Source organism: Octopus bimaculoides, chromosome 6 (assembly GCF_001194135.2).
Source record: "Octopus bimaculoides isolate UCB-OBI-ISO-001 chromosome 6, ASM119413v2, whole genome shotgun sequence".
In the NCBI taxonomy this organism is placed as follows: Eukaryota; Metazoa; Mollusca; class Cephalopoda; order Octopoda; family Octopodidae; genus Octopus; species Octopus bimaculoides.
In genome coordinates, this window is record NC_068986.1 from 71129915 (window position 1) to 71143793 (window position 13879).

The 13879-nt window shown below is 34.5% G+C and overlaps 1 protein-coding gene across 1 annotated transcript in view; it reads right to left on the reverse strand.

The window, feature by feature from the left end:
• Window positions 1–697, reverse strand: part of LOC106873400 (glutamate receptor ionotropic, kainate 2) — a 53519-nt gene extending 52822 nt beyond the window's left edge. The window contains exon 1 of the mRNA XM_014920749.2: window positions 334–697. Coding sequence (XP_014776235.1) covers window positions 334–457 — 124 coding nt within the window. The 5' untranslated portion in view covers window positions 458–697. The remainder of the gene's footprint in view (window positions 1–333) is intronic.
• Window positions 698–13879: the final 13182 nt, after the last annotated feature.

Below are 13879 nucleotides of genomic sequence, written 5' to 3' on the forward strand. Positions count from 1 at the left end.
TGTGTGTGTGTGTGTGTGTGTGTGTGTGTATATATATATATATATATATATATATATATATATATATATATATATATATGTTTAAAAAACATAAATGGATAAAATAATCGCTCGCTTGTACCACTGAGGATTAAAAGAAGGTTGATCTAATTTGACTTGTATTTCATTCAACTTTGCCATAAAACAGCTCAGGCCCGCGGCAAACATTCCCTAAAAAATAACATTTCTATAAGATATGTCCACATGTGAAACAATATGTGAGTGACTGTGTGTGAGCTGATTGCGTGTTCGCACGCATGTTTATGAAATTTATAAGAAAAACAAACAACTTACCAATTCTTAGTTTAAGGATGTTGGAGGATGACGTGCAGTTTGGTATGAAAGCACAAGCGAAGATATAGCGGTGGAACGATAATATTTGGCAAAAAGTAAGTATGTAGAAAACGAACGATGTCATGATGGTTAAATGTCTCTGTAAGAACTTTATAGTTCATATGAAAAAAGTAGGAAATCCTTTAAAAAACACTAAATAGAAGTCTTCCTGGTCAGTTCACTCTTCGATAAATATGACTCTTCTTGACTGGATCCCTGTCCGATAATTCAACTTTGAGGAATTTGTTATGCAAATTTGACAATAATAAACTGGACAATTGATTTACTCCGCGTGTTTTTCATCTTGGATGAAATAATGATAGATTAAAAGTGAAAGTAGGAGAAGAGTGAAAAAGGACTAGAAAGTGAGAGAGAAGTATGTGAGTGCATGAAAGATATAGAGAAAGTCAGAGTGAGAAAATAAAAAGAGAGAGAGAGAGAGAGAGAGAGAGCATAAAGAAATTGAGGGTAGTAGCATAAATAAAAACAAAGCAGATAATTAATAACAAGGACGATTCCAAACGCCAAAGGTGGGTGATAAATATTTTAAGAAAATAATATATATATATATATATATATATATATATATATATATATATATGTGTGTGTGTTTATGTGTGTATGTATATGTATGTTTGTATGTAGATGTGTGTGTGTAGGCAGTCAATCATACAAACACACCCTTAAATGTACACATATGTATTGTTCACAGATAGTTCGAAATGAAGATGTTAAAATGATATAGAATAATTAAAGTGAACTTTAAAAGCCGCGTGAATTTCTCTTGTGACTAGTCGAGTGAAAATACTTAGAATTATACATAAGGCGCAACGTACTTTTTAACTTTAGGTTGACATATACAATGTTTGAGACTAAACAGGATGCGAGCTTTCCTAAAAATTTATTGATTTCTATCTCACTAAATGCCAACAGAGTAAATATACCACTAATAGCATTAATATGTTTTTATAGAAAGTGTTATTGGAGGATGCGATATATACATTTTAGGAAATGTATTTTAACCAACATTACAGAAAATGCTTTCATTCTTCATAACTCAGTGTGGTGGTGTATGACAGAATCAGTAGATTATCATCCCCTTACGTTTTGAGTTCAATTCCCACTGGCGTCGAATTTTCATTTCATCATTTAGGACTATATAAAATAATACCCCTCAAATACCTGGTCGATATAATCTACAAACTCTTGCTTACCAAAATGTGTGACTTTGCGCATATCATAGAAACTACAATTTGAAATTATTTTCTACGAAATTTTCGAGATTCTAATTTAATATCTAACATGTTTTGGTTTTGTCTCTCTAAATTCCGAGTTCAGTTTTCACCAATTTTTGCTTTGCCATTTCCTCCGAATTAAAGATCGACAGGATAAGTATACATTGCCTTTATTCAACTGACAAAATCTGCCTCTGCACAAAACTCTTAACATGGAAATTTATAATAGGCCTCTAGTGCAATGTTAATTTTTTTACGATTAAAAAAGACTATTCTATAGCAATAAATATGTACTTAATCTAGTTTACGTGGTTAAAATGTTCCCTATTCAAAACAAATGCACTTGGGCAACGGAATACACCATCCACATATTGTATACAGTTTTAAATGATGCTTTAATAAATAAAAGATGCGTTACTTTTACGTACGTATCTGTTACGAACAAGCAATTAACTTAATGTGAGAAGTAAGTATCAAATCAATGTATTTAAATTAAAGTATCGGAATTTTGGGTTAAAAAGAGCACATGACTTTATAATCCACGAGTTTTTTAAAGATAATTTTTCATAATACATCGAATAAAGTTAAAATTGAATTGTGGCATTATTTCATATACTTTCTGAAAACAGTTTTAAACAGCGCAGTCACCATCAAATATTCGTAGTCTTCCCTCTTAAAATAGCAAACCTTTTCTTGTTTGATACAACTGGAATACATAGGTCAAACATAAGCAGGTAATAACAAGACATGGGACCAGATTCCAATTATACTTTACTTTGATTTCCATTCTCAGAAATTGATAAAATATATACTTCTTACGCACTGAATTCAATTTAATATATTAAAAAATTCCTATACAAATTTGTGACTATATGTCATTGTGAGAAAGCAACGATGAAATCTTTACAATTGACATAGAGCTTTCATAAAGATTCTGAAAGCTTTTGTAATGACATCTTCATTGAGTTTTGAAATATTTACCTTTTTAGTGATCATTTCAAATTAAATTCAATAAATTTTCAACACGCCTAGCTTCAATCTTCACTGTTTCTACGTAAGTATATTATTTCGAGTAGTTATTTTATTATTCATTCACTCAAGAAGAGTAATAGATAAAAAAAATAATACACTACAAAGTAATTATTTAATTTTGATAATTTTCTTTTGTTAGCTGGAAAATAAATCTCGAAACGTGATTCTTTATATAAAGCAAATATGTTTGAATGGCATTTCAAAGACTGAATTATTTAATTTCAGTGAAGTCGGCAATATTTTCCTTGAAACCATATAAATATAATCCTTCATGTAACTTTATAAGTACATTTATTAAAGTGCCTATACAAACGCATTGTTTGTAAGCTAATAAGTAAAATATTATTCAATAATATGAATAGTGCTAAGCAACTAACAATCAACTCAGGTATTTAGACAAAATATCAAAATCTATTTGATTCACAATCGACAGAAAGAGCTGTCACTGTTGAAAGAATGGAATTTAAATTCATTTATATGGGATTCGTAATTTTATATACAGATATATTTATATAAATATATTCCCCTGGAAAATATTTGTAACTTCTCTAGTTACAATAAATTCATTCCTACGCTGTTAAATTTATATTCAATAAGGAGAACTTGTGAATTTCAGAGTTAGGTGTGACATGATAATGTCATGACTTAATATAGTAACTGCGGTTATAGTTTTAAGAAATTTGTCTCTTACTTTTAGGATCTTTCTCTAGGTATTAGTGTTAGCTATTGGGGTTGCAGACTTTTAACTCCTGGTATCAGCGTATAATCTCTGACTGCATATTTTCATGATTCAGTCAGAGGAGGAGTGACAGTGTCCATGACCTTTTTCATGGAGTCCGAGACTGGTGAGAGTAAGAGAGAAAGTTATATCTTCAATCCGAAGATCGGGGCCTAATAACTGCAAACTGAACAAACCACGCTAAAAGTATCTAAATGCCAGATAGGAGTGTTAAGTATAAAAGCTATATGATGATATGCATAAATATTGCTTTGTCATCAAAAAAGTTTATATTATGCATTTGTTAATCACGTTTGTGCAGACTATTAAATATTTCCTTTTCAACTCTGCAAACTATTCCTCTCAAATGTACGAACTCTACTGTTCCAGTACAAAGGATGCCAAGTGCCAAACATATATTACAATGTACCAAGATGTAGTTTTACTCATATAACATTGCACCAATATGGACAGTATAAATTTTAGCTATAAATTATTCAAAGTAACAAAACAATGACCCTTGGCACTAGCAAGAGATGAAACAGAAAAAAGGCATACAAAAAATCGAATTAAAATAAATACACGGAGAATACAGCCTGCATCAAGAATATCTTTCACCCTTTCTATTTATGAGTAAAAAATATTCATTAGTGATTCATAGACTGTGGAAGTTACAAAACAAGACTTTGTAACAAGTTGAATAAACTGTGTGTGCGCAGGCATGTGCGATTGCGTTAGAGACATCATATAGCTCAGCTTCCTTTTTAGTCTGTATGATTATAGAGGACGGGTCTAAGGTTCTTTGGGAAGTAGTGTGTCAACTGAGAAGGAATTCGTTTTTTTTTTTCAGTTATAAGAAAATACAGACGGAACGTAAAAAGAATAAAGTTACAAAACTGAAATCTGAGATATTAAAAGAGTATCCCACATATAAAATACATGATCGCGTGTATTCAAACATACATACATATATACATACACGCATATATATACATGTTATATAAATAATTCAATATTTTAAGAGTAACATAATGCTAAATGCGGTCATTTTTGTGAAGAACTTGTAATTTATAGTTAATATCAATAATGCAATTAAGCAATGGAAATTGAACTCAGAGCACAAAGAGCCGGAAGAAATACTGCAAGACATTCAGCGCTTTACACCAAATCTTAAAAACATTTTTTCAAAAATATTTCTAAAAACTTTCTAAGACCTAAAATTATTAAAATGTTCAGTAAATTTAAAATAAAAATCTAATATAGGAAATTAAAGCGATTTAGCGTGTTTGTGAGGACTTTGAATATGGCAGGTGTTTTCCAAAGTGTCTTTACTTCTTGAATATCTCGTATCTAGGTGTATGTGTGTTCAGAAGAATGAGATTGCTAGATATAACTGCAGCTTCCTAAATTAATATTTCTACAATGAAGGACATCTTAAAGAGAAGGTGGTCGGGTTTTTACACTAACAGTTTCTCTCAGTATTATAATGGAGGAATGAGCATAAAAAGTTTCGTAATGGTGATGGAGTTGTAATTGATTTTAATGTTAAACTTGTCAAAAGTTTTCTAAATGTGTACTTTAAAGAAAAGTTTTTGTCGTTGAACGTTAAGAAAATCTTTGCCATGCTGGAATTACCGCCAAGTGAGAATGAGAGGGCAAACCATATTATAACATATGTTTTTTGTTGTTAGCAGTTAGGTATATGTTCAATTTTCACTTTGAATCTTACGACTTAAAAGCAATTTTATTGTAGGTGTTGTCTTATAAAATAACATCGTATTAGAAGGTAGGTTGGATTTTCTCTTGATTGTTCTGCTGATTACGTTTATATACTGTTGGTGGGTTGTAGGAGTATATGTGTACATACATATGTGTACATACATATGTGTACATACATATGTGTACACACACACATCTACCGCTCCCACATAATGTGTCAGTATGTTATTTTGGAGTACTGTATGATTTATGGAGATTTCTACGGTGTGAGATTAGTTGTAAGAATATTAACTTTAGAAAACCTTTGTTTTTTTTTATAATCCGAAATTTATTTCTTGCTGAGTTGTATCTTGCTGATATGTATAAATTTACAAAATTGCACATATCTGCTCCGGCGTGTGTCCTCATGAATACATCAAAAATGCCCATTTGGTTAGATTTCTTTACTCAGTCATAGTTGCAGTAAAAAGAATAGTCTTTTTTTGCATGCCTATTTGCTTCAATATTGTTGTCCTTTAAGTTCTGGGAAAATCATATTGCGCTAAAATGTAGTTTCTTAGAAATTGAGTGTTAAAAATCCAAGATGTAAAATTGTGTCAACATATATTTATCCTTGTTATTAATACTGTTGTACCATACGGGTAAGATATATGGCTTGAGTGCAAATATGCCAATATGCGAGCATTTATACGAATGTATATATGTGTATCTATTTATGTGTTTATGTACCAGGTTGAGTCAAATGTTTTTTTCGTATTTCAAGCTTTCCTTAACAGTTCAAATAAATTACATACTAAAAGCGTTTAGTCATGTAAATATATCCTGTCATATTCCACGCTAATACCATTTCGCTGGTTTAGAGGCAAAAAAAAAAACATACCCTGCACCCGTTTCCAACCTCATCCACATTGTTGAACCTCCGTGCAGGAAATGAGCTACAATTCGGAGAAGGTGGTTATCTGATGGTACAAGTTCTTGATTGTAGGCAGGATCAGGCAGCACTTCCTCAAGTCTGCATTCATACCAATCAGATGGTATAAACGTGTAATTGAGCTTTTTGCACAGCCATGCCAACAGACATTCTTTTATTCTCTTATTCTTTTACTTGTTTCTCTCATTTGACTGTGGCCATGATGGAGCACCGTCTGAAGGGTTTTTTTAGTCGATGGAATCGACACCAGGACTTATTTTTTTAAGCCTAGTACTTATTGTATCGGTATCTTTTTGCCGAACCGCTAGGTTACGGGGACGTAAACACATCTGGTGGTAGCGGGGGAGGGACAAACACAGACACAAAGATACACACACACACATACACATATGACGGGTTTCTTTCAGTTTCCGTCTACCAAATCGACTCACAAGGTTTTGATCGGCCCGAGACTATAGTACAAGACATTTGCCCAAGGTGCCACGCACTAGGACTGAACCCAGGAAGCAGGATTCTTACCACACAGCCACGCTTGCGACATGAGTAAGCATTTTTGAAGGTTGACTGACAGCTGTCTATGTGAAAAATCTCCCGTCCTCACAACACCGATGATTATCCGCTGGAACAGCCACCAACTTGTTCAGATAAATGTTACTGAGATAAATATCGTCGTATGCATTGTTGTAAGAACACAGAAGCTTAGATCAGATACCGCAAAGAATCTTCTCGTCAAACCTTCTAACCCACATCCCCGGATTGGTACCTTTTATCGACCCCGGAAAATGGATGGCAAAGTGTTGCAAGAAAAGTCCAGAGGAATGATATCCTATATATATATATATGTGTGTGTGTGTGTATGTAAGTTCAAAAAAGGAAAAAGACAAAAAAAAAAACAACAAAAAAAAAACAACAACGTGAGGACGTGATACAGATTGTGCTACTGGACGCTCGGGAAAGGAAAGAAAGAGAATGTACGTATGCATGTAGCCCGCGCTCCTCTAGTCGACTCCACACTGCCCTCCTTTAAACGCCCTCCTCTGTAACCTACACGATCTACTTCCATCCCAACCGAACCCGGATCCTTCTCTTGCTCTAGATCCCGCTACCACACCTGCCCTTTCATCACCAACACCACCTCTCCCACTGGATCCAACCAGCACACCCTCCACATTAGAAACTACCCCTGCACTTCTTTCACCTTTATCTATTGCATCAGATTCAATCTCTGCAACAAACTCTACGTTGGTCAGACGGGCCGCCGTCTGACCGACCGGTTCACCGAACACCTACGAGATTTACTCAGCTACGTGCGAACACTCCCCGTCGCCCGTCATTTTCGCTTGGCCACAAATATCTCCGTCTTCGGCCTCGCCCTGCACCACGGATCCACCGACTCTTGACTCCGCCTTGAACAGCGTTACATTTTCAGTCTGCAAGCACAAACATCTTACAGATTCAACACAACCCCCTCCTCTCAATGACTGTCTTTACACCCTCCTTAAAAAAGATAACTTTGTATCCTATCTTATATTCACTCGTTGTTTTACATTTTTATTCGTTTTTTTAATGAATTTTTAAATAATTTTTTTATCTGTCGTAATTGTTTAATTTGGTCCTTTTATTTTATCGTATCTATTTATGATCTCCATTTAGCTTTCTTTTTTATAATTATATTAAGTTCTAATTTATCTTTTTAATTTTCTATCTTTTTATTTGTTATTTTTTATTTATTAATTTAATTTTTTCAGCTTGTATTTTTTTTCTTTTTCCTTTATTATTTTTTCCATTTTATTTTAATTTTATATATACACACGCACACACACACACACACACACACACACGCACACATACACACACGTACACACACACGCAAAGACGCACACGCACACACATGGACGCACATATACCTTCCACACACACCATACACATACACAACATACACATGCATGCACACACATACACACACGTACATACACATGCATACACACACGTACACACACGCACACACACGCAAAGAAACACACACGCACAGAAACACACACGCACAGAAACACACACGCACAGAAACACACACGCACAGATACACACACGCACACACACAGGAACCTCCACACACAGGAAACTCCACACACAGGAACCTCCACACAAAACCCCAAGCACACACTCTCATACACACACGCACATGCACACACGCGCACATACACACGCACACACACACACGCACGCACACATACATGAACGCGCATATACCTCCCACATGCACCGCAAACATACAATACGCAGATACATGCACACATACAGACACGTATATACACACACATAAACACGCACACACACATACACACACACACGCACCTACACTACACGCACAAAACACACACAACATACACATACACGCACACGCATACATGCTCACATATACAGCCCTTCAGAGTGCCTGTCAAACACCCTGCCACTGACCATCCTATCTACGCACATGTGAAAAAACACACAACTACACAAAAGACTACCACTTCTGTTTCCGCAACTGCTGAATTCTTTCTAAAACATTGACAGGCTCAATGACCACTAGCACATACAAATATAAATAGTTAATACCACACACAGACAAGAAGCTACCACCAACCGCATACACTCACATGCACTCAGTTACTGCCACACACACAAACACGCACATGCTATTACGCACACACACACGCACGTTCTCATATACCCGCTCATACACACAGAAACCTCCTTCTCTTGCACTCTTCTGTCTCAAAAAGTACTTTTTCTTCGTCCATTCCCTTCCGGTCATTCCAAAATGTAACTACATGTGGACTATTGGCGATTTTTTCCCCGCATCCTTCTTTTCTTTTGGACTTACCTCTGTCTCCTGTTTCTTAAGAAGAGATTTGCTCGAAACGTAAAACACCCTTTCTTTCCTTCCCTGAGCGTCTATTAATACACCGCATGTACCACGTAGTCACATTGTTGCTTTTTTCCTGTGTTTTTTCTTCGTTTTGTTTGGATTAATCTTATATATATATATATATGAGAGGTATTGTTATCCAGAAGATCCAAGATGAAAGGTAAGGCTATGTAAGTGCTAAGGGAGGGCCGTATTTAGACTCTCGGTTCGACAATAATACGAGGAGTCTAATACGGGTCTTGTGTGAGCATGTATGTTAATTAAAATGAGACAAAACCAAGGCTGTGCATATATACATTCGTATGTATGTATGTATGCGCGTGTGTATATCTATATACACATCTATCCGTCTATCAGTCCCCACTATCACTTTAGCTGGTACAATAAACACATACGTCTATTTTTAGAAACTTGGCCATTATATCTTATTCTTCCCTTCCTTTTTGAAGTTTACTGCTCACTTTAGTGCACCCCTGTACCATTTTCTTTACCTATCTCCCCACCTTAGTACCTTTCAAATATATCACACCACCTCCCACTTCTCACATATTCCTTCCTTACATTCTTATCTCTTCCTTCTCTCCCCTTCCCTTATTCCTTTTATCCTGATAGCTCTCCTTTCTCATCCCCTCACAATATCTTGACCACCATCTAACATTTCTTTTTCATTTGTCTTCTTTCTTTCTTTCTTTCTTTCCTTCTTTCTTTCTTTCTTTCTTTCTTTCTCTCCTTCTTTCTTCTTTCCCCCTCTTTTCCTTTTGACTAATAACATTCTCCTCCTAATATACATATCTTTTCTCTTCTCTCTATCTACTTATCCCTGCCAGTACATTCTCAAAATTTCATTTACACCACAATCTCCCTTTAAATGAACTATGGAATTTATGTCTCCACACTATCTACTTGTAATAACAAAATATGAACTCTTATCGGAATCTGCATACCATGGACAAGAAGCATTTCTACCCATTCTACACAGCACTTTCCTTGGCTAATGGAACTGCAACTGTAACACCCTACATATATTTTTATTTTTATTTGCCTTTATACTTCCTATATCCTTTATTTCTCTTTATACTTCCCATATCCATCCTTTTCCAAAATAACTCCTTATATCGAACTCTACTATCTCCCTCTAGTTAACTCTCTCATATCGTCTCTGATGAAGCGATATTCCTGATATCCCAGAAACAGCTGTAAGACTACTTTTCTCTTTAAAATGTCCTTTAAATTCCACACAGCCTTGGTTTTGTTGTCTCATTTTATATAACACACACACGCATACACACTCGCGCGCGCTCTTGTGTGTACATATATAAAGAATTTTGTTGTATGGTATTTAACATACCGCTGTTTCTCTCTCTCCCTATATATATATATATATATATATATATATATATATATATATATATATATATATCCATGTTTGTATTCTCTTCGATTAGATACGAAAATATAAATTTTATATTCACTCTAACGCAAAAATATCGTATGTCATTAGATACCAGAGAGTATTTCTGATCTCAATATACTTGATGATGCTATAGAAAATTCTATATATCCCAGTGATAATTAAAATCTAAATGGAAGCTAGACATTAACGTAATTATTCTTCTCTGTTCATATTAATATTTAGTTCAATAAGTATATTGGCATTGTCACGTTTGGTTGCTGACGTCATATTATGAATTAAGCTAATGATGCAGGAATACCTATTATAAAAGAATCTCTTCACACTTTAAAGAATGTGCAATGCGTCTTGTACTCAATTGGAATATGGAGGTTAAATTAAAGTGTGCATTATAATAATTTTACGGAAGGCGAAATTTCTATGATAATTTATAAAGCCATCAAATTATTGTAGAAAAATTGCTTGGAGACAATAGAATTCTACAATTTTAATACTTTTATGGTATCAGATTTATTAAAGCTAATAAGTTTTGTTTTTAGTGTTTTGTTAGAAACTTATGTATATCCTCAAGCAATATTGCTATTTGGGATTGCCATGATTCATTAAACCTATCCACTCATTCGCTGCATAATACATGTTTTCTGAGTTTTAAGCTTGTATTTTAGCTTGTTGGTAGTTCTTTGGTAGTTCTTTGGGATGGCCATAACTGGATCGTATTTGATGTGGAACGAAATATATCAAGATCAATTCTTTCTCAAACACACCGAAATATAATTCAAGAAAGTTCTTTTCTCTATTTATAATGGGATGATAATAAATCGTGGACAAAACAAAAACAGTCAGTACGCTAGCATCCAGCCAAACACAAAACTCACAAAATACATAGCAAACATCCAAGAGGCAACGACACTAGAATCAAAAACATTCAACCAACAATGGCATTCATATAGCAATAATAGCAGAAACATCTAGGACCATCTTTGCAGTCCTACGAGCGAGTAGAAATAGCTCAAATCGATCTCAAAGTACATCCTATTGATTTAATTATAATAATAACTCTTTCTACTAAAGTCTCAAAGCCTGAAATTTTGTGGGAGTGGCTAGTCGATTACATCGGTCCCACTGGTCAACTGGTAATCATTTCATCGACTCCATAGGAATGAAAGGCAAAGTCGATCTCGGCAGAATTTGAATAATAATGTAATTTGATAATAAAACTGGATACTTTATATACTCAGAAAAATAAAAAATAAAAGACGGAATGGTAAGAACGGCTGGAACGTCTTTCATCATTAGTCTGCTCAGTCAGGGATGACCAACAGTATACAACAACAACAACAACAACAACGACAACAACAACAACAACAATAACAACAACAGCAGCAGCAGCAACAGCAACAACAACAACAATACAACAGCAGTAGCTACAATAGAAATTACAAAATTGCAATTTCTAAGTTAAAACTGAAATTGCTGGTAATAGATGTTTTATAGTACATAAACTGAAGTGTTACAAGCGACTCCCAATTTTCACCATAATTTACTAGAATTGCAGATATTGAAGGAAAAAGCCGGTAACAAGAAATGTATTATCATAATAAACGTATACATACCATCTCAACCTCATAACCATCCCACCAGGTCACCATTGTATGTTTTATCACCTAAACGTATCCCCAAACACTATTATCGAGTGACATTTCAATGCTTCTAACACAAAACAAATGTTGATAACATCAAAATACATACATTAGCATCTCAATTAAATTAGTCTTCATTCTAAACAACCCACACCAGTGCACGCATATATCATATCAAATTAAATACAGCAGTTTTTCTCCAGACACATTTTTTTACTCGACACAATACACACCTACACACCATAATTATATGCCAAACAAATTCTCCCACACTTTCACAGCTTTCAAACTCAGTTCAATCAACATCACAATCACATAGAAAAATACTGCAGTACTTGCAGTCTACAAAATAGAGAAACCTTTAAAAATACCTCAACACAAATATGAAAAATACAATTCTAACTTCTTTTCGTGTCTTGCTCCCAGGAGGATATGCATTAATCATGTACAATGTCTCTGTAACTGGCAGGGGAAAAAGAGGAAGCGATCACAATTCACAATTACTCTGAAAATCATGATTATTCCTTTGGAAATATCACATCAACGTATCTAGTTTTTCTGAGGTCGGAATACTTATGACAGAGTGAATACATCTAACGAAACCCTAGAATCAGGTAGTTCATTAAGTTTATACCCCAAGGACAAATATCGTGTACACGAGAAACTTCACACAAATTCTTTCAACCCAGTAAGGCTTGAATAGACCCGAGGCTACAAGAAGAATAACCGGCCAAACGTGACCCTCAGTGAATTCCGGAACCATGTAATTGAGAAGCTACTTTGTAATCGTATAGCCATAGTTTACTACACAATTGGAATAGTATGAGCTAATGAGAATCCTCTACCTGCTCATTCGACCTGATAAAATGTCATCAACACCTCTCCAAACTATACCCTACCGTCTAAAAAAGTCCACATTCAATTATATAGTACATGATAGGCCAGATAAGAAAAATGGAAAAACGATGGAATGATCAATTTTGATTGATTTTGATTATAGGTCTGCCTCATCAAGGCTAGCTTAAGTATAAACGGTAACGATGAAGCCTGAAACAATATCCTTAATAAAATAATATACAACTAGTAAAATAGCACAGAAATCAATTAACAGCAGCACTAAATCTAACATTGTTTGTAACTTATGAGACATCCCAGTAGTAATTTTAATTACAAGACTGTGACAGAGCGTGTACATGGTCGTTTGTCTGTTAGAAATAGCATTCCTCAAAATGCACACCTAATCTTAAAGAGGAAAGGCAATTAAATAATGTGGTTCTGAATACATGCTTCAAAAATTTTGATCGTAAGCTGACCTGCGGCTACACAACAACAACAACAATTAAAATGAATTCAAATAAGCCCAATTCAAAAAATGATATCAAATACCTTGTTGAAACCTATTTTGCATCAGTTATGAGGAAATCCACAAAGAAGCGAGTGTACAAAATGGAAGCTGCCAATTTCCCCTCAAATTATAAGCGGAACCCACTTGATACACTTAAAAAAAGCGACAAGGGCATTCTATAGTATAGAAGTCTTAGGGTTTGAAACTATCCCATAATTATACTTCAAAATATGGCATTAATCAATATCTTCAAAAACGCATACTGACGTTTCCAACTCCCAACTATGTAGAAACTGCAAAGTAATACCAATTCTTAAAACTAGGAAAATATACAGCTTCATCGAGGAGGTTGAATAGCACCGAAACTTGTCTTCGGTTGTCCACACCTACAAAAAGCAAAGAAAAAAATCAAATATTCTCCCATCCTAGTACAACGCTTAATTTAATTGCATTTTAGCAAATTGAAATTTCAGTAATTTTTTGTTTTGTTCTTTGTACGTAAGAAAAACTTCTCATTAAGAATGTTTTTTTTTAAATTTTCGCTCTATCTCATTATAATTTCAAG